Raw genomic sequence first — 21,328 nt, 5'->3', positions numbered from 1 at the left:
GCTTGACAAAAATTCCCATGTGTCCTCGGGAGCGCTTTGCTTTATATAAGAGTGTATCTAGGCTTGTCCTTTGCTACAAAAAGGATTGGGCCACCTTGTTGCACCTTTGTTACATATGTTACCTTCTACCCGTTATGAATTACCTTATCACAAAACAATCTGTTACCGATAATTTCAGTGCTTGCAGAGAATACCTTATTGAAAACCGCTTGTCATTTACTTCTGCTCCTCGTTGGGTTCGACACTCGTACTTATCGAAGCGACTACGATAGATCCCCTATACTTGTGGGTCATCAGTGCTCATTAATGCTTGTCTCACGAATATTCCAATGTTCTCCATGGGTTTTTACCTGCTACATGACAACACACACGCGAAACTGGACAAGGTGCGATCTCATTTCTTTTGGGCGGAAGAGAACGGGAACCAGAAATATCACATGGTCAGCTGGGCAAAGGTTTGTGAACCTAAGGAAGTGGGAGGCTTGGGGGTCATAAATACCAAGGTTATGAACTGGTGGCTTATGACTAAATGGGCCTGGAAGATCCTAACAGGGCAGGGAGGCATGTGTCTACAAATCTTTAGGAATAAATACCTAGGCCAGGGAGGCATAGACTTTAGAAGGAATGTAAAGCTATCACAATTTGCGAGGGCGGTTAAAAAGGTGCGGCCCCTCCTCCGGCCCGGGACTAAATTCGAGGTCCATAACGGGAAAAGCCACATGCTTCTGGATGAACATATGGTGCAAGGGAAGTAGGTTCCATGATGGATTCCCTGCTCTACTTGACATCACCGAAAACCAAAACGCGAGGGTGTCGGAGGTATGGCAACAATATAGGTGGGCACCTGGGTTCCGTGGGCCTCTTGGGGAGGTTGAAGGAGATCAATGGGAAGAACTGTGGAATAAACTGTTGGGAATCCGGCTAGGCCCGGGCCAAGATGTGGCAAGCTGGCGCCTCGAACCGTCTGGACAATTCTCCACGGGCTCTCTATACAAAGGGATATTCAGGTCGGCGGCTCCGTGTGACCTATCGGGCATATGGAAGGCGCGACTACCAGCCAAAATCAAAATCTTGTTGCAAGTCGCCTGCAACAAAATCACGAGCGGTGACCAGGTGCAGAAAAGACACGGCCCGGGTGATGGCAAATGCATATGGTGCGGCGATAATGAGGACTATGACCATATCCTATTTAGATGCATCATGGCTCGATTCGTGTGGAGAGCCATTAGAGCATCTCTAGCAGACCCCGCAGTTTTGCGACCCGCAAAAGTCGTTTACAGTTCAACGAATGGGGGTTTTGCGGGGCCAAATCCTATGCTGCAGAACAGACCCCGTATATGAAACAACATAATTTGAAGAAATAAAACTTTCGCGGGCGAAATTGCAACCCCACTCACTCACAGTTCATCACATACTACATGATCATACATACTACATTCCATTCTACACAACTACTAGAGGGGGGTAGAGCTAAGCTAATCCTACCGGAGGTCACCGGAGCTAATAACTACCCTAACACACTACGCAAAATTGAGCTCATCGGAGCTCGTGCGGTAGTAGATGCGGCAGCGCTCACTCGTCGTCGTCGGAGGAGGAGGAGAGATCGACGTAGATGTGCTCTTGCGCAGTGGCTTCATGGCGCCACTCCTCCACCTCGTCGCCGAAGGCGAGATCCAACGCGACACCCTGCTCGTAGAGCACGGTGTCAATCTCCTCGTCCCTCCGGCGGCGCTTCCTGTCCTCTACCGCCTCCCGCGCACTGCGCGTTAGCAACGCATGCAAAAGGTTGTCTGCCTTCGTCAAGGGGACTTCTGTGATACGTCTCCGTCGTATCTACTTTTCCGAACTCTTTTGCCCTTGTTTTGGACTCTAATTTGCACGATTTGAATGGAACTAATCCGGACTGACGCTGTTTTCAGCATAATTGCCATGGTGTTGTTTTTGTGCAGAAATAAAAGTTCTCGGAATGTCCTGAAAATTTACGCAGATTTTTTCTGGAATAAAAGAAAAATACCTGCGCAAAGATCCACCTGGGGGGGCGTGCTAGTGGGCCACAAGCCCACAGGCTGCGGCCACCCCCTATGGCCGCGCCGTGCAGGCTTGTAGGGCCCACGTGGCACCACCGCCCCCAATCTCAGCTCTATATCTTCCGTTTCGCTTGGAAAAAATCAGAGAGAAGGTTTCATCGCGTTTTGCGATACGGAGGCGCCGCCACATCCTGTTCTTCATCTGGAGGGCAGATCTGGAGTCCGTTTCGGGCTTCGGATAGAGGAAATCATCACCATCGTCATCATCAACCTTTCTCCATCGACAATTCCATGATGCTCTTCATCGTTCGTGAGTAATGTCATCATAGGCTTGCTGGACGGTGATGAGTTGGATGAGATCTATCATGTAATCGACTTAGTTTTTGACGGGGATTGATCCCTAGTATCCACTATGTTCTAGATTGATGTTGCTACTACTTGGCTATGCTTAATGCTTGTCACTAGGGCCTGAGTGCCATGATTTCAGATCTGAACCTATTATGTTGTCGCCAATATATGTGTGTTTTAGATCCTATCTTGCGAGTTGTAGTCACCTACTATGTGTTATGACCCGGCAACCCCAGAGTGACAATAGCCGGAACCACTCCCGGAGATGACGATAGTATGAGGAGTTCATGTATTCACCGTGTGTTAATGCGTTGGTCCGGTTCTTTATTAAAAGGAGAACCTTAATATCTCGTAGTTTTCCATTAGGACCCCGCTGCCACGGGAGGGATGGACAATAGATGTCATGCAAGTTCTTTTCCCTAAGCACGTATGACTACATACGGAATACATGCCTACATTAGATTGATGAACGGGAGCTAGTTATATATCTCTCTGTGTTATAGCTGTTACATGATGAATCACATTCGTCATACTCATCCATCACCGATCCACTGCCTACGATTCTTTTACTACTGGTTCACGCTATGTTACTTTGTCTAGGCTTGTCCCTTGCTACAAAAGGGATTGGGCCACTTTGCTGCTACTGTTGCTACTACTGTCACTTTGTTGCTTCTACTACTACTGTTCCTTGCTACTTCGATGTTACTTGCTGCAAGACTTTGTTGGCGCTAACATCCCGTCAACAAGGCTTTTTCTAGCGCCATTGCCGGGGATTGTCCAACCTTTTTCTGGTGTCGTTGCTATCATACTACCTTGCTACTGATACTTTGCTTACAGACACTAATCTTTCAGGTGTGGTTGAATTGACAACTCACCTGCTAATACTTGAGAATATTCTTTAGCTTCCCCTTGTGAGCGAATCAATAAATTTGGGTTGAATACTCTACCCTCGAAAACTACTGCGATCCCATAAGCTTGTGGGATATCAAGGCTTTTTCTGGCGCCGTTGCCGGGGAAGCACAACTATATTCTCTGAGTCACTTGGGATTTACGTCTGCTAATCACTATGAGGAATCCGAAAGATCCAAGATCTAAAATCCTACCTTCCACTACGAGGAGAGGTAAGGAACTATCGTCTAGCTCTGCACTTGATTCACCTTCAGTTTTGAGTAAGTTTGCGACTTCACCTCCAGTTAGAAATCTTGATATGTCGCATGTGCTTGATGATGCTACTTCTGCTGTCCATGATGCTTATGATGATGCTCTGCTTGATATTATGCCTGATGATGCCATGCTAGATACTATGCTGATGATGCCATGCTTGATACTATGCCTGATGATGCTATGCTTGTTACTATGCCTGATGATGCTATGCTTGATACTATGCCTGCTATGCCTGATACTGCTTTGCCACTTGGTGCATTCCTTGATGCACATATTGCTAGAGTTGCTGCTAGATGTGATGATACTTCTGAAACTGCTGATACTATTGAAGTAGAACCTACTATGCCTGAATTGCCTCTTATGCCTGATACGTGCTGTGTTATGGAGGGAGATATAGCTGAGGACTTTCTTGCATGTAAGGATAGCTACGATGTTGAGAAACTTCTGCGCAAGTGGAAAGAAAAGTCTTTGAACTCTAGGATGAAATATGATCCGAAGTTTGCCACTTCGCCTATCTTTGTGACCGATAAGGATTATGAGTTCTCTGTCGACCCTGAGTTAATCACTCTAGTCGAATCTGATCCCTTTCACGGTTACGAGTCTGAAACAGTTGTAGCCCATCTTACCAAACTGCACGATATAGACACCCTATTCACTAGTTAGGAAAAGATCCGCCACTACTACATGCTCAAGCTGTTTCCTTTCTCGCTAAAGGATGATGCTAAGACCTGGTTCACTTCTCTTGCTCCTGGTTGTGTGCGTAGCTCTCAGGATATGGTCTACTACTTCTTTGAAAAATATTTCCCTACCCATAAGAAACAAGTTGCCTTGCAGGAAATATACCACTTTGCTCAAGCTGAAGAAGAGAGTCTCCCACAAGCTTGGGAGAGGCTCATCCAGCTACTGAATGCTTTGCCTGATCACCCTCTTGAGAAGAATGAAATACTTGATATCTTCTATAATGGACTTACCGATGCTTCCAAAGACCACTTAGATAGTTGTGTCGGTAGTGTTTTTAGGGAACAAACCGTAGAACAAGCTGAGATTCTGTTGAATAACATCTTGTGCAATGAGAATGCTTGGACTATTCCCGAACCACCTCCTAAGCCAACTCTGAAGAAAAGAGGTATTCTATTCCTCAATCCTGAAGATATGCAAGAAGCCAAGAAATCTATGCGAGAGAAAGGCATTAAATCTGAAGATGTAAAAAATCTACCACCTATCAAAGAGATCCATGGTCTTGATAACCTGATACAGGTAGTAGAAGTAAATTATCTGCGTAGGTTTGATGAGAGTGATATTCCTTTTGATAAACCTGCTAGCCTATGCTTGGATGAATTTGACAACTTTGTTGCCAAACAACATAGGTTCAATGATTATGTTAGCAGACAATTGGAAAAGAATGCTCGTATGCTTAGTCATTTAAGTGCTTTTGTGGACAGAAATGTCAATGATCTTAAACTTCTGAGTAAACATGCCTCTATGGTTACTACTCGGGTAGAACAAGTACTTAAAGCTCAGAGTGACTTGCTCAATGAGTTGAATGACAATTCCATCAGAGTCGTCACTAGAGGCGGTAGAATGACCCAGGAACCTTTGTATCCTGAGGGTCATCCGAAGAGAGTTGAACAAGATTCTCAAGGAGTTAGCACTGATGCACCTAGTCATCCTAGAAAGAAGAAGAAAGATGATAGGAACCTGCACGCTAGCAACCCTGTTGCTGCTACAACTGAGAGTCCAAACGATGCCTCTGTCTCTGATGCTGAAACACAATCTGGTGATGAACATGAGCCTAATGATAATATCAATAGTGATGTTCATGAAGATGTTCAACCTAGCAATGAAAAGGATGTGGAGATTGAACCTAGTGTTGATCTTGATAACCCACAGCCTAAGAATAGAAGATACGATAAGAATGACTTCGCTGCTAGGAAGCACAGTAAAGAAAGGGAGCCATGGGTTCAGAAACCCATGCCCTTTCCTCCCAAACCATCCAAGAAAAAGGATGGTGAGGATTTTGAGCGATTTGTTGAAATGATCAAACCTGTCTTTCTGCAAATGCGTTTGACGGATATGCTCAAGATGTCTCCGTATGCCAAGTACATGAAAGATATTGTGACTAATAAGAGGAGGATACCATATCTTGAGATCTCCGCCATGCTTGCCAATTACACTTTCAAGGTTGGAACTCCGAAGAAACTAGGTGATCCCGGTGTGCCCACTATAACTTGCTCCATTCAAGGCAACTACATTAGAACTGTGTTATGCGACCTTGGAGCCAGTGTTAGTGTTATGCCTCTCTCTCTTTATCGTAGACTTGAACTAGATAAGTGGACACCCACTGAAATCTCTCTGCAAATGGCCGACAAATCAACTGCTTTCCCTATCGGCATTTGCGAGGATGTGCCTGTTATGGTTGCTAACACCCCTATCTTAACAGACTTTGTTATCTTGGATATTCTCGAGGACGATGCCATGGTTGTCATCCTCGGAAGACCCTTTTTAAACACTGCAGGGTCTGTTATAGATTGCAACAAAGGCAATGTCACTTTCCATGTCAACGGTAATGAGCATACGGTGCACTTTCCGAAAAAACAATATCGAGTACATTGCATCAATGTTGTCGAAAAAACTTCATCTATTCTTATTGGGAGCTCTGAATGCCCTATTCCTCGTGTCAAGATGAAGTATGATTTGCTGGTTGGGGAGATACACATCCCCATTGAGGTGACCTAGTGACTATTCGAGAATTCTCCGTCTTCTTTTGCGATTCGAGAAAGTTTTGTCGAGGGGGTTTGATCAACCCCATTGACGGATTTCTTTCGATGACCATGAGATGGATGAATCGAGGAGTCACAAACCTCTGTTCCAAGCTTTCACTTTAGGTTACTTAGAAGAAAAATGATAGGTTTAGTTTAGTTTTCCCTGTTTTCTGTCTTAGCGTCCGGTAGAAAAGTACCCCGAAAATCAAAGTTCTCCGAATGCAGTGAAAATCAAGTATGATTTTTTCTGGAATTTTAGAAAAATTCTAGGACAAAGAGTCTGTCTGGGGGCCACACCAGTGGGCCACAAGCCCTAGGGACGCGGGCACCCCCTGGCCGCGCCACCCAGACTTGTGGGGCCCACAGGCACCCCGTCCACTCATTCTTGCTCCCATCCTGTTCTCCTACCTCCAGAAAAAATCGTTTCGCAGCTCAAACCCGTGTTCTTGCTCCTCTTGCTGGGATTTTCGATCTCTTTGCTCAAACCACCGTTCTTCGAACTATTTTGGGGAAATTACTCCTTGGTAAGTGACTCCTCCATTGGTCCAATTAGTTTTTGCTCTAGTGCCTTATAATCCGTGTATTTTTGCTGCATTGGTGACCATGTTCTTGAGTTTTGTATGCTGATTCTAGCTAGTCCCAAGTAGTTTTGATGCGTAATATGGCCTCTAGGCACTTGTTGGAGTAGTTGCTACGAGTTCAGTTGAACCTTGTTCACCTTTCCTTTGGGTCACTGAAAATTTCAGAAAAGGAAGATGTTCAGGAGAAGCTTTCATGGTGGTTCCTCAAGCAAGAGAGGTCCCCGTCTTGCGATTCGGGATCCTGATCCTTACCAACCTAGGGACGCGCAGGTAGAACAATGTGAATGGCCTTTTGATGAATTTATGATTGAGGCAGGTTTCAAAGATGAGTTTGATGCATTTGTTCACAACGTCGGACTCGAAGAATTCATCTCCGATAAATGTGAATAGTATGTTGCTCTCACTGCCTCTTTTGTTCGTAGATTCAAATTTTCAGCTGGCCGTGAGTCATCGGTACTGTTTGATCTCTATGATAAATCGTATACCATGGATCTAGAGGATTTCAGTAGAATTTGCAAAATACCTATTTGGGGTAACCTCAATGATCCTCCTAAATCTTCGGTTAGAGATTTTTGCGCTGGTATTACTGTTGGAGAAACTAGAGACATTACACAAGCTACCATGGGGAGTATTCATTTTCCTGCCTTGCATTACTTTGCCCTCTTCATAGGCAGATGCATTAATGGCAAGATTGAGCATTGTCACCTCTGCGCACCCGACCTTAGTATCCTTAAGAGCGCAGTGACGGGTGACAAAAGCTTCAACATGGGAGCTATTATAGCAAGGAGGCTGAATAAGAATGCTATTGAAGGGGATTTCTTTGGTGGGATCTATGCCACTCGCATAGCAAATTTTCTTGGAGTACCCATCCGCGAAGGAGATCCCCTGCTCCATACAGCTTTCCTTGACCGCGTCGCTTTGACACGCTGCCAGTTCCTTGAGAGGGATGATGAATCCCTCCTATACCGTTTGATATTTAACCGACAGCGTGTTTTCCATATTGCTCTTCCTGCTCCTGCTTTCTTTGACTTTCAGGTAAAACGGGAGATATTACATAACCAGAGGAGAGGCAGAGGAGTATGAGAGGGAGGCAAAGGCTGCTCGTCTCCGTGAGGCAGCTATTCAGGCAGTGGCCGCAGCGCTCCCGTATAACCCCCATTATGATTTTGGGTTTCGCCAGGACCATCCATGGGAGTAGACCAAGTTAGGCCAAAAGCCTAAGCTTGGGGGAGTACGTGTTCTCATCGACTTTACATTCCTGCTTATGCTTTCACTTTGTTAGCCGGTGTTCACACTTTGCCACGGTATCATCCATGCTAGTTTATTTTGTTTTTCTCGTTTTCCTTTCGTGTGTCTGTCTCGTTTGAGAAAACCCAAAAAGATTTTCTTTTTCTTCTTTTGCTTGTTGGGAGCTTTCCCGTGTAGATAGTTTTTTTTTGGGTCTAGGTAGAAGATATTGGTTACACTGTTTAGTGGATCTTGCATGCATACCTGTTTAGCTTTCAAAGAGCCATATTACTTTGTCTTATCCTTTGTGTTTGCCTGCAGATTCCAGCGTAGTCCAATGCACGAGCACTCTTATTATTGTTCACATCATTCGGTCGTGCAAGTGAAAGGCAATAATGATGATATATGATGAAGTGACTTAGCGTGGAAAAGCTGGTATGAACTCAATCTATTTTGTTTTTGTAAATATGACTAGCTCGTCATGCCTGATTCAGCTTTGTTGTGACAGAAACATGTTTGCAATGACAACTTAGAGATCATAGTTCCTTATGCCATGCTTACTTAGCTAGGAACTTATAATGGTTTGTCTTGGTTGCCCACATGAATGTTGAGATGACTATAATGATAGGATGGTATCCTCCTTTGAATGTTTCAAGTGGCTTGACTTGGCGCATGTTCACGCATGAGGTTGAAACAAAATAAACATAGCCTCTATGATGTTCATGTTCATGGTGATTTATGTCCTACTCATGCTTGCACTCAATGTTAGTTACTCTCAATGCATTTTGATGACTGTTGTCGCTCTCTAGTTGGTCGCTTCCCAGTCTTTTGCTAGCCTTCACTTGTACTAAGCGGAAATACCGCTTGTGCATCCAGCTCCCATAAACCCAAAGTTGTGCCATATGAGTCCACCATACCTACCTATGTGCGGTATCTACCTGCCGTTCCAAGTAAATTTGCATGTGCCACTCTCTAAATCTTCAAGAAATAATACGTTTTGCATGCCCGAACCGCTCATGTGGTGACAGGGGGCTATTGGTATCTTCCATGCTAGGCGTGTTATCCTCGATATGTGTTTATTCACTATCATTCACGAGAAAGGGGCCGGTAATTGGAATTCCCAGTTCCATGCTCAAATCGAAAAGATAATTGCAAACAAAACTCCCCCAGGATTGTTGTTGGTATGGACGGTACCCGAGGATTCGGCTAGCCGTGGAGTGTGATTGATTGGTGGTGGGGGAGTCAAAACTTTACTTTTCTGTTTGGGAACCGCCTATAGCATGTGTAGCGTGGAAGATGTTGACAACTCTTAGTCATTGTGTTGACAACGAAAGCATGCCACCCAAAATTATTATCTCTGGTTTCAAAGCTTGAGCTCTGGCACCTCTGCAAATCAATGCTTCCCTCTGCGAAGGGCTTGTCTATTTATGTTCATGTTGAGTCATCCTCCTCTTACAAAAGCACCAATTAGAGAGCACCTCTGTCATTTTTATGCTTTGCTTTTAACTGTGTTGAGTATGACTATGACTGGATCTTCATTGCCATGAATTACAATGTTTAGTCAGCCCTTGGTCTTTTAATGTGCTCTGCATTTATGTTTTGCGGTCTCAAAAAGAGCTAGCGAGATACCATCTATGCGTACTGCTTCATGTTGCTTTGATTGAAGTGTTGACAATTGAGGCTTATTATTATTTGCTCGCTAGTTGATTATGCCATTGATATGAGTTTACCGTGAGACCTAGATGTCATTTGCTTTTGTGGTTTGCTTGTGATGTTGCTGAAATTCTGGTTATGAGTTAGACTTAGTTGCAACAACAAGATCAAACAGAGTTCGTCAAAGTTTTTCTTTTGTCTCTCTCAGTTTGTCAACGGAGTTGCTTGAGGACAAGCAAGGCTTTAAGCTTGGGGGAGTTGATACGTCTCCGTCGTATCTACTTTTCCGAACTCTTTTGCCCTTGTTTTGGACTCTAATTTGCATGATTTGAATGGAACTAACCCGGACTAACGCTGTTTTCAGCAGAATTGCCATGGTGTTGTTTTTGTGCAGAAATAGAAGTTCTCGGAATGTCCTGAAAATTTACGGAGATTTTTTCTGGAATAAAAGAAAAATACCTGCGCAAAGATCCACCTGAGGGGGCGTGCCAGTGGGCCACAAGCCCACGGGCCGCGGCCACCCCCCAAGTGGCACCACCGCCCCCAATCTCAGCTTTATATCTTCCGTTTCGCCTGGAAAAAAAATCAGAGAGAAGGTTTCATCGCGTTTTGCGATATGGAGGCGCCGCCACATCTTGTTCTTCATTTGGACGGCAAATCTGGAGTCCGTTTCGGGCACCAGAGAGGGGAAATCGTCGCCATCATCATCATCAACCTTTCTCCATCGACAATTCCATGATGCTCTTCATCGTTCGTGAGTAATCTCATCGTAGGCTTGCTGGACGGTGATGAGTTGGATGAGATCTATCATGTAATCGAGTTAGTTTTTGACGGGGATTGATCCCTAGTATCCACTATGTTCTAGATTGATGTTGCTACTACTTGGCTATGCTTAATGCTTGTCACCAGGGCCCGAGTGCCATGATTTCAGATCTGAACCTATTATGTTGTCGCCAATATATGTGTGTTTTAGATCCTATCTTGCGAGTTGTAGTCACCTACTATGTGTTATGACCCGGCAACCCCGGAGTGACAACAGCCGGAACCACTCCCGGAGATGACCATAGTATGAGGAGTTCATGTATTCACCGCGTGTTAATGCGTTGGTCTGGTTCTTTGTTAAAAGGAGAACCTTAATATCCCGTAGTTTCCATTAGGACCCCGCTGCCACGGGAGGGATGGACAATAGATGTCATGCAAGTTCTTTTCCCTAAGCATGTATGACTACATACGGAATACATGCCTACATTAGATTGATGAACGGGAGCTAGTTATATATCTCTCCGTGTTATAGATGTTACATGATGAATGACATCTGTCATACTCATCCATCACCGATCCACTGCCTACGAGTCTTTTACTAATGGTTCTCGCTACGTTACTTTGTCTAGGCTTGCCCCTTGCTACAAAAGGGATTGGTCCACTTTGCTGCTACTGTTGCTACTGCTGTCACTTTACTGCTGTTGTTGCTACTATTGTTCCTTGCTACTCCGTTGTTACTTGCTGCAAGACTTTGTTGGCGCTAACATCCCGTCAACAAGGCTTTTTCTAGTGCCCTTGCCAGGGATTGTCAAAGCTTTTTCTGGTGTCGTTGCTATCATACTACCTTGCTACTGATACTTTGCTTGCAGACACTAATCTTTCAGGTGTGGTTGAATTGACAACTCAGCTACTAATACTTGAGAATATTCTTTAGCTTCCCCTTGTGAGTGAATCAATAAATTTGGGTTGAATACTCTACCCACGAAAACTACTGCGATCCCATACGCTTGTGGGACATCATTCCGCCTCTCGACAGAGGAGTGACGGCGGTGGTGTCAGGCCCCACTGCTTGTACCGACAGGCGGCGCGCTTCCGCGCGACGTCGGATCTGACGCGGCGAGCCCTCTGGGGGTCCTTGTTACCACGGTCATCGGAGTTGGTCTTCTTGGGCGATGGATTGGAATGGCTAAGCGGCTGAATGGAGGCGCGCGCCGGCAGATCTGAGGCGCCGACGGTGAGGTATGGGGATTTTTCGCGGCGGCGGAGGGATAGGGTTTGGACCCGTATCCAACGGCCGAACCCACAGATATAATGGTCGAGGGGTCGCGTTTACGGGCCGCTGCAAAAAAATTACGGTCCGGGCCGCGTTTATAGTATCTAGTCTAACAGTAAAAATGACCCAAACCCGTATAATCGTTAGAATTTACAGTTCCGGTAATTATATGGGGTCTGCTAGAGATGCTCTTAGGGAGTCAACGGGTTCCATATGGAACCCAAGCGGCTTCTCCGATCTATACCGATTGACTGCCTCAACTAGAGGAAGAGACAAGCGAATGGTTCGGCTGGGCTTTGGGGCAATCGCATGGGCGTTGTGGACTACTAGGAATAAAGCGCTAATAGAAGGGCATATCATTCGACATCCGGCTAACCTATTATATAAAATCGTGTCTTTTTTGCAGTTGTGGAAGCCACTAACAAGATCTCGGGACAGAGAAGACGTGGAGGAGCTCCTAAAGGGTACGAGCGTGGTAAAGTGAGTTACGTCGAGCAACATAGGAAGACCATCGGTTGGGAGCCGCCCTTCACTACCTAGATAGCCCCGCTAGTCATGTGTTTTGGTTATGTCTTGGTGTCACGTCGTCTGTTTGCCCATAACATGTATCCCTTTTCTTTCGCTGTAACTTGATGGATATGTAAGGGCCTGAGTTTAAGGCCGGGCAAGCCCCTCCGTGCTAAAAAAAAAAAAGCAAATCCAATTTCTTTCCAAGCCAAAACATGGGTATATTGGTTTTTTATAACTACATTAATCCACGCCATCAGTGCATATTCTGGAGCTTAGGCTCCTAGGCACCCACCTATCCAGCACTTCATTTATTGTTTCGCAGAAAATGATGCCTTGCACTGATGTGGAAGAAGCTGAAGCCCGCGCCCTGTTGGCGGGGTTAAACTGCCTAGCAAGCATGTACAAAGGTCCGATTATAGCTGAGACTGATTGTCTTTTTTTTTGCAAAGTAGTTAGCACCTAGAGCTATAAACCACTCGGCATGGTTCCCAGTGATCAGGGAGATCAAGATTGCTCTCAAATATTTTTCATCTTAACCACACTATAAGGGACCAAAACCAGATGGCTCATGAGCTAGCAGCTCGTGCAAGATCAATGGAAGATGAAATACTAATAGTCAATGTTCCTGAGGAGCTTAGTACCTTGATGTATTCTGAATATCCCCATGCTCCTTGAGTAACTCTGTTCTTTTTTTCCTCATGAAAAAAGTGTGAACTAGTAGAAGTAAGAAAATGAACATTTAAACAAACACGAAGAACACTCAACTTCAGGCGCTGAGGCTGGATACTACCTGGTAAAAACCGAATCTCGATGGCCAGATCTGATCTGTTTGCGGTCCGATCTTTTACAACACTCCACCTTCAGTAGTAGCAACCTCTCGCCCGCACACACGATGTACATGAAGTAGAGGGCTTGAACCTTACGACTCAGCACGAGAAAATCAAGCTTGACAACGGCACTCACACACAAAATAATTTCCACGAAAAGATATAGCAACACAGAGATTTTCTAAAGTTTCCTCCCAAACTTAACGATTTTTAGGCAATTTCCCCTGAAACTCGATACAAGTATTGACCCTAGAAACACATTTATTCATTCAATATAACCTGCTTTTAGAGTGACTTTACTATGTATATTTATACTAGTACAACTACAGACTCTAACTTTCTTGGACCAACACGCTGACCGCAAAAAATAACAACCGACTCAAACAAAATAGCTGACATAAACTCTATCAGGATTACTGCGCCATCTTGAAGTGCCTCCCGTTCGGCAGGCGGACCCCATCCAACTTCTTTCAAGGAGCCTGTTCCTTGCGTGGGTGAAAGAGAAATAAATATCTTCCATTTATCCCAACAAATCTGCAAATATTCTTTCTTTGCATGCAATACGTTACTCCTCCATCAAATTTAGAGTCCCAGCCTCCCAGGATGCATGTCCACCGAGATTACGAAAGAAATCACTTGCACGTGCAGGTCCTGAACGCGCTTGTTTTCCTTTTACTAGGCCCGATATGTATTCCTTTCCATAGTATTCTTTAGGCACAATAACACCCATCTTCGTTAGTATACACTAGTAGAAAAAAATAGGTCTTTCGTTTGACCCTTTTGTTCAGATTTGGTTTTGAACCGAGACTAATGTGACCATTAGTTCCGGTTCCAGTGGTTAGGAGCGGTCGTGGGGTACAGACACCATTAGTCCCGGTTCAATTTGAACATATAATTCCGGTTTGTGATATAAACCAGCACTAATGGGTTGGTGGCAGTTTAGTGTCACGCTGGGCCCCACTAGCCCCTTTAGTCCGGTTTTGTATCACAAACCGAGACTATAGGTAGACCTTTAACCCCGCTTTGTGATACAAACCGGGACTAAAGATTTTCCTATATAAACCACTTCATCCAGCCTGAGCACATTGCTCTGTTTTCTTCATTCCCCTCTCGGTTCTCCTCCTTTGCTCGAGCTCAGCCTCCATTTATTATCAAGATTTGTTAAGGTTTGAGGCACCCCATTTCTCCAAGTGTTCATAAAGGTTAACAACTTTATCATTTCATCTCTTATTTCGTCGAGTCGTCACACGAGTCGGAAACTGAAGAACATGGGTGTGCCGAGCAGCGGAGAAGCCAGGTCATGCGGACGAGCGGGTGTGCTCACGATTGACCGCATCGCCAAGAAAGCTCCACGGGCGCTACGTTCAGTTAGCTACAAAAGTGTGTATACGTAGAGATTGTTAGGATAAGCGGTGAGTCTGTTAGTGCATGCGTGTAGGCTAGTTAGCTGGTTAGTGGCCGCGTCATGTGGTAGTGGCCGGTGTGGTGCATGCGTGCGTGAGTTAGTGGTGAGTGTGGCCACTGGCTTGTGTGCGTCGGTATGCTATATAAAGTGTATTCGGCTGTGAAGCGGTGAGGGAAGCAGCAAAATGTAGTCTCTTGTTTTCATCAAGGAGGAGAGCCTCTCGTGCAAAGCAGCGCTGATTTTTTTCCATGGTATATGTGTATGTGTATGTCTGTGTGTTCTTGAGAGAAGATAGACAGAACTAATAGAGAGTTGTGTGAGGCAGCTCAAGGAAGAAGAAGAGCGACCCTGCAAGGAGGTGGCGCCAACACTTACACCATCTAGAACCGGAACATCCAAATCATCATCTTACGTCCACGACGCCGAGGCCAACCCAGCCACTACCCAGACAGGAGAGTGAATTAAGAGAAAAGGCATCCAACTTTCATCATATATGACCGGCTGCCCGCAAATCCCCATATCTATACAAAATATGGGAAGGATATGAGGATGTCCGAGCAGCCCTCCACATAGGATGCGGCACATGCCGGACCATATTTTTTTTCTTTCTTTATTCTTTCTTATGTATATATATCTTTCTCTCTCTCTTCATTAATCATATGCACTTGACAGGACAATTTGAGAACAAAGTAGGGGACATGGTTGCATGCATACATGCATAAATGCAAGCTCAAAACGGACGCGCTCGGTCACTAACAGGGCGTGCCCGTGGGTGTTTGGAGATCGAACTTAGACAATTGTGGTTGTAGATGCCTTATCCCCAAAAATGATGTGCATTGCTATATCTCACTTTCTGTTACTCTGATTATTCTCTTACTTATGATCATGCATTACTTTTGTATTGTTTCCTTCCTTATTTGTATGAGGTGGTGGAGGCTAGAGAGGAAGACACACCAACCATCATGATGACAACAAGTATAGATTTCACTTTAATTGCAACAAATGAACATATAAAAAATCTGAAGAAACATTCAATTATTCGAGAAAAAATTGAACTTGGAGAAAATCTAGCATTGTTTGTGACAGTACAACACTATAGTGATAATACTCTATCAAACTATAGTGTATTAACATCCCATCAAACCTCGTATGGATATTGTAGGGACCAATATCTAACACTCTCCTCCTAGTGAAGATATATAAAAGTCAACTCAGTCGGACATAGAGTCTCTAATGTCACTGGCAATGTTCTTCGCATCTATGGCAATACCGAGCAATCCCATCCTTGCTAGCCCAACACAATATACCCCGTTTCCACCTTTCCAGTGATTAGGGAATTTCTTCTTTGGCAGGCCCTCGCTATTCAACATGTCCTCGCCATTCTGCACATGCAAACCTTGCTCATGTTAGAACATATAACACATCTTGCATCTAGAGAAATTGCACTAGGGAAATTCAAATATCTATTTTGTATTGCCTTGAGCCACATATTTGACGTGCTTTTGTATCCAGTTGCAAACACGATTGCATCAAAGGAGCCTTCATTCCCACCTTGAAATTCAATTGTTTTGCCTTTGATCTTAGTAATCCTTCCTTGAACCTAAAAGAAATCAAAAATAAGAACTTGGCACATGAAGCTAATTTTAATATATTATGAATGGCATCATACTGGACATGCGCACTTTAATCTTTCTTTCCTTAATTAACCCAACGGTGCCAACGTCAATTACTGCTGATCGGCCGATTTCTGACTTGAGGACAAACGGGCCCTTTTTGGGTCTCGTGATGCCATGCCTAGATAGGTCCCCAAATTTGAAATTTGACACCATCACAAGAAGATCATCTACCATCTTCATTGGAAGATAACGGACTAGTGTCATACCTAATCTAATTAATTCCTTTGTCATTACATGAATCTGCATCCACAAAAGGAGTCATGCATCTTTTCAACATGCGAGATAAAGTGCGGTATATAAAGTAAATATAAAAAGAAAGTCACATGTAGTACACATACCGGGCTTCGTACAACTATAGAAGTGTTGGCATCATGCGAAGCAAGGTCATAAGCGATCTCCATCCCAGAGTTGCCAGATCCAATGACCAAGACGTTCCTACCACAGTAGGTGATGCCAGACTTGTAACTTGATGAGTGGATGACCACACCGGGAAAGGTTTCTAGTCCAGGAACTGTTGGAATATGTTCTGCACTATTCTCACCACTTGCTACAACAAGAAACTTCGCCATGTAATTGACTATTCTGCATTTCACCTTGTCACGCGCTATGACGGACCAACACTTCCCATCAATGTCATATGTGGCTGACTCAACAACAGTAAGATACCTTGGTTGAATATCGAAACACTCAATGTAGTCATCTAAGTACTTGATGAAAGTATTTTTTGGTATGTATGTTGGGGCATCTACTGGGTACGACATGTGCGGCAACTCACAAAACTCCTTTGCAAGATGTATCTTGAGACGATCATATGTGCGGTTGCGCCATAGGGATGCACTGCAATTTTCACGCTCGAGGATAACAAATGGAATACAAAATTGGGTAAGACATGCCGCAGTCGCGAGGCCTGCAGGACCCGCTCCAACAATCAGAACTTCGACCTCCTCCATAGCCACAACAAATAGAGTATGTGGAGGTGTGGGATTGTACGTAAGTAGGCTGCTGGCTCTACAATGTCTAGAGATATAGTGTGCTTGCTTGATGGAATGTTAGGATGAGCAATCACAATGATACACACACATATATATACACTCGTAACTTTCACATATAATTTTATTTATAAACATGCTTAAATTATGAAATGCAAAATGATAAAGTCTGGTGCGTATTAACTTTGTATGTTCTACCCCCTACAAAAATTAGAACATTATAAATGTCATATTTGTTGTGAGAAGCTTATCTAGATACATAATGGCATGGAACCCAATCCCAGTCAGATGCATTCCTCACCAAAATTCCTAGTAAGATTCAAATATATTTAGGCTATAATATATTGAAAGTTTTAATTACCATGAGTACAAATTCGAATGAAATATGGATAGTCTTGGATTTTTTTGTAATATTACTTTCCTTTTGTATGTGAGCTTTGCCAAACTTTTAAACTGCCATGAGTACAAATTTCAATAAATATTAGGATGTGTCCAAACTAGCAAGAATTTAAACATTCTTCTTTCGTTTTTCATGTAATCATTAATGCAAATCTCAGCATGATAAGGATATGATTCGGTTTTTGAACAGGCAGTTAACGGTACAAATCTTATTTGACTATACCCTCTAACTTTATAGGTGGTAAAGACCTACCTCCTTAGTCTCTCAAGTGGAATACCCACAGGCGACCTTAGCTATAGGTTTAGGTCAGTCGGTTGTGCTTAATATCATTCTAGGCCACATCTCTCGTATGAGCAAAAAAGAAGAAAAAAAAGTGATTTCCTTTGCAAAAAGAAAACTCATCACCTATTGTGAATAAACATATTAACACCTGGAAAATCATGGTAATAAACTACACTAAAATGTGTGAAATCTTAATCTTAGAGATGCGCTACTTACCCCGGTTGCACAATCGAGACACAAGAACTACACATTTATTATATTTTCTAATATGCTTTGCAAAATGTGCTATTAGTCCTTTCAAAAAATAAGAAACTGGATTTTATGCCTCCAGAACTTATCTATTTTTTTGGTAATGTTCATGCTATATTCGTATGATTTATACATGGTTCAAGAACGTTTTAAAAAAAAATTATTGGGATAATATATTAATCCTATGACAGAAGTCACATGTTGTTTTTGTGCCGGAAGACATGACTAAGGGATCCACCGGGTTCCAGATGGGCCAGGGGTGTAGCTAAAGGCCCACACACACCCTACACGTGCTAAGCTTGTGGCACAATAGAGGTGCTTATGGGGCCGACAGAGGTCCCCTGGTTTATTTTGGCCGCTTCCTAAAATATGACAAAACAAATCAAATCAGGCATCGTTAATAAAGACAAAAGGAATTGAATAAAACCCTCAAATAAGTATGTGTAATATTAAACATTCGGATGTGTGACTTATCACAATTGCACATTCCTAATAAAAGAGTTGCACATATATCATTTATGCAATTGTAGTTTCTGCAACGTTCAGCTGGTCCAAAAAGTTGTCACATAAATGTAACAAGAATATTTATATTACTGTAAAGTAAATTTTGAGGCTTATTATAATATGAAAAGGAAACGTAATACAACAAAATAATAATGAAAAAACTTCGAATAAGTGCATGCAATCTTAATCTAGCACCAGAGTTGTGCATATATTATTTGTGTGACCATGGTATTTAGAATGTGTTACCGGTGAAAACAATAGGCTGCCAAATAAAATGAGATTGGAAGTTTCTAGTGCTATAAATTTTATTTATCGGTTACTTATAACTAAAAAGTTATTGCTAAACGTAGACTAATAAAATACGTGAATGATCGATTGAAATAACAGAACATTCATACTTAAAAGTAGCCGTAACACACTCATATAAATTTACTTAAACATTTTAAAAACAAAATTGAGGATGAACATTTTTTTAACTGGACATAGAAAGAGCTAAAATAAACAAATACACAAGGAAATCATTGGATTGGAAAAAACGTGTACGCTTAAACATATAAAAAAGGATAAATTTACTAACAAAATAAATAATAAAAACAATGATCTACACAGGATAGAATGAATGCCTTTAGTATAGTAAAGCTACAGAAAAAATAAATATAAATGAAGGGGAAAATATAGAATAAAAAGATTCAAAAGTATGTGAAAGGTTTTTAAAGTAACTGAGCATGGAGTTAAACTATTGTATTTGCTCTACATTCTTATCTAGTTGGATATGCACACAAATCTAAACTTAAAAAAAGATGGAAAATGCTATACGGTGTATATATAAATGCAATCCTAACACTCGAGAAAAGCAGTTTGTTGTTTGGTTGATACAAACATAACATATGCTTTCAGAAGGTCACGGATTTGGTTCGTGATAGGAAAAGCGAAAGGCAAAATCCGCACGAACCCCCCTCTTACATTAGACGGCTACATTGTTGATCAAAAGTTTACGATTTCTTGCATGACCGAGAATTACCAAATCTGATTTTTTTTATAGAATATATAATGTCTCCTTCTCCCTATATAGTGTGTAACATATTCAATCACTACAACATGACCCCTCTTATAGCAACACTCTTTTCCGTATCTAAAAGTTCATATATACGTTGATAGTGTCTTTACCAACGGTTTGGAAAGCGTAGCCTTATCTAATGTTGCTAGCGTATAATGTGACGCTTATACTGTCGCTCCTACTACGCATAAAACCTACTTCTACAACACCTTTATATATTGGTGCTTAATGTACAGGAGTCCAAATCCTAGACAATATAGAATTTGAAACCGATGCTTCATCAAATAAATTAATACTCCAAATAATGGTGTTAATTATTTACAACAAGTGATGGAGAAAATAAGAGAATACTCATCAATTAAATTAATGCTCCACGTAATGAAGATAATTATGTACATCAAGTGATGAAAAAAAGAGAATATACTAACAAGAAGAAGAAATCATATATGAACGGAATATATGCACAATATAAAGAAATCATATATTGGATAAAACTATTGGATTACAATATTGGATATTACAGGAGGAACATCATCCAAATGTGATGTACATCTAAATATTTTATTGACAACAACTTAGAATGAAAGCATCCATGAACATCCCTATTAGTTAACTACAACTTAACCGAGAAACAACATCCAATAGGAATAACATCCCTACAACTTAACTAAAATCGAAGCATCCGTCGTCGTCATCATGAAGCCGGAACATGATCATTATTGCAATATACTTGCCATGCACGTATATAATGATCCATGTATCTTTTGGATCTACAAAGAAAATAACAAAATGAATTCTTAACACACAATGAATTGTAATGAAGCAAGCAGTGATTATGGCAGGATATTAGTCACATACAAAGTTTGAGGGCCATGCAATCTTGGTCTTTCTGCATATTCGGGAGCATTGCAGTTTTTTGGACTCCTAGCAAACCTTCAGTTTTCACACGTGCCACACATGATACTAGCCAAAATAGGAAAGAAAATGGGCATGATTATTGACCACTATTCAGAAGCAATGCGTGAGAAATTTAAATGTCATTACATCTATGAATTGTTTAGATTGCTTATAAGTATATCATTAACAAATAGTATCTCCTAGTGAATACATGAACTCCCCAAACTACGTCAATCACCGGAAAGAATCTCAATTATTGTTACCTTGGATATGCGGATCAAGACATGTAATAGGTAACTATAACTTGCAAGATAGGATCCAAATCACTCTTATATTCATGAAAACATAATAGATTCACATCTCAAATCAGGACACTCGGGCCCTAGCGACAAGAATTAAGCATAGCAAAGTCATATTAACATCAATCTCAGAACATAGTGGATACTAGGGATCAAGCCCTATCAAACTTAACTCGATTACTTGATCAATCGCATCCAATCCCACCGCTATCCAGCAAGCCTACCAAGGAATTACTCACTCCTAGTGGTGAGAATCATGGTGGTGTTGATGGAGAAGGGTTGGTGATGACAACGGCGATGAATCCCCCTCTCTGGAGCCCCAAACGGACTCCAGGTCAGCCCTCCGGAGGAAGAACAGGAGGTGGCGGTGGCTCCGTCTCGTAAAACATGATGAAAACTTCTCTCTTATTTTTTTCTCGAAGAAATGAATTTATAG

General features: G+C 42.5%; 1 protein-coding gene across 1 annotated transcript; it reads right to left on the bottom strand.

The window, feature by feature from the left end:
• Positions 1–1,572: 1,572 nt before the first annotated feature.
• On the bottom strand, positions 1,573–17,165 carry LOC123401346 (probable indole-3-pyruvate monooxygenase YUCCA11). Its single transcript, XM_045095133.1, has 6 exons — positions 16,985–17,165; positions 16,554–16,663; positions 16,222–16,455; positions 16,017–16,139; positions 15,761–15,921; positions 1,573–1,759 (listed from the first exon to the last, which is right to left on the bottom strand). The coding sequence occupies exons 1-6, from the start codon at positions 17,163–17,165 to the stop codon at positions 1,573–1,575; spliced, it is 996 nt and encodes a 331-aa protein (XP_044951068.1).
• Positions 17,166–21,328: the final 4,163 nt, after the last annotated feature.

Source organism: Hordeum vulgare, chromosome 1H, assembly GCF_904849725.1.
Source record: "Hordeum vulgare subsp. vulgare chromosome 1H, MorexV3_pseudomolecules_assembly, whole genome shotgun sequence".
Classification (NCBI taxonomy): domain Eukaryota; kingdom Viridiplantae; phylum Streptophyta; class Magnoliopsida; order Poales; family Poaceae; genus Hordeum; species Hordeum vulgare.
This window is presented reverse-complemented; position numbering and strand designations above follow the sequence as displayed.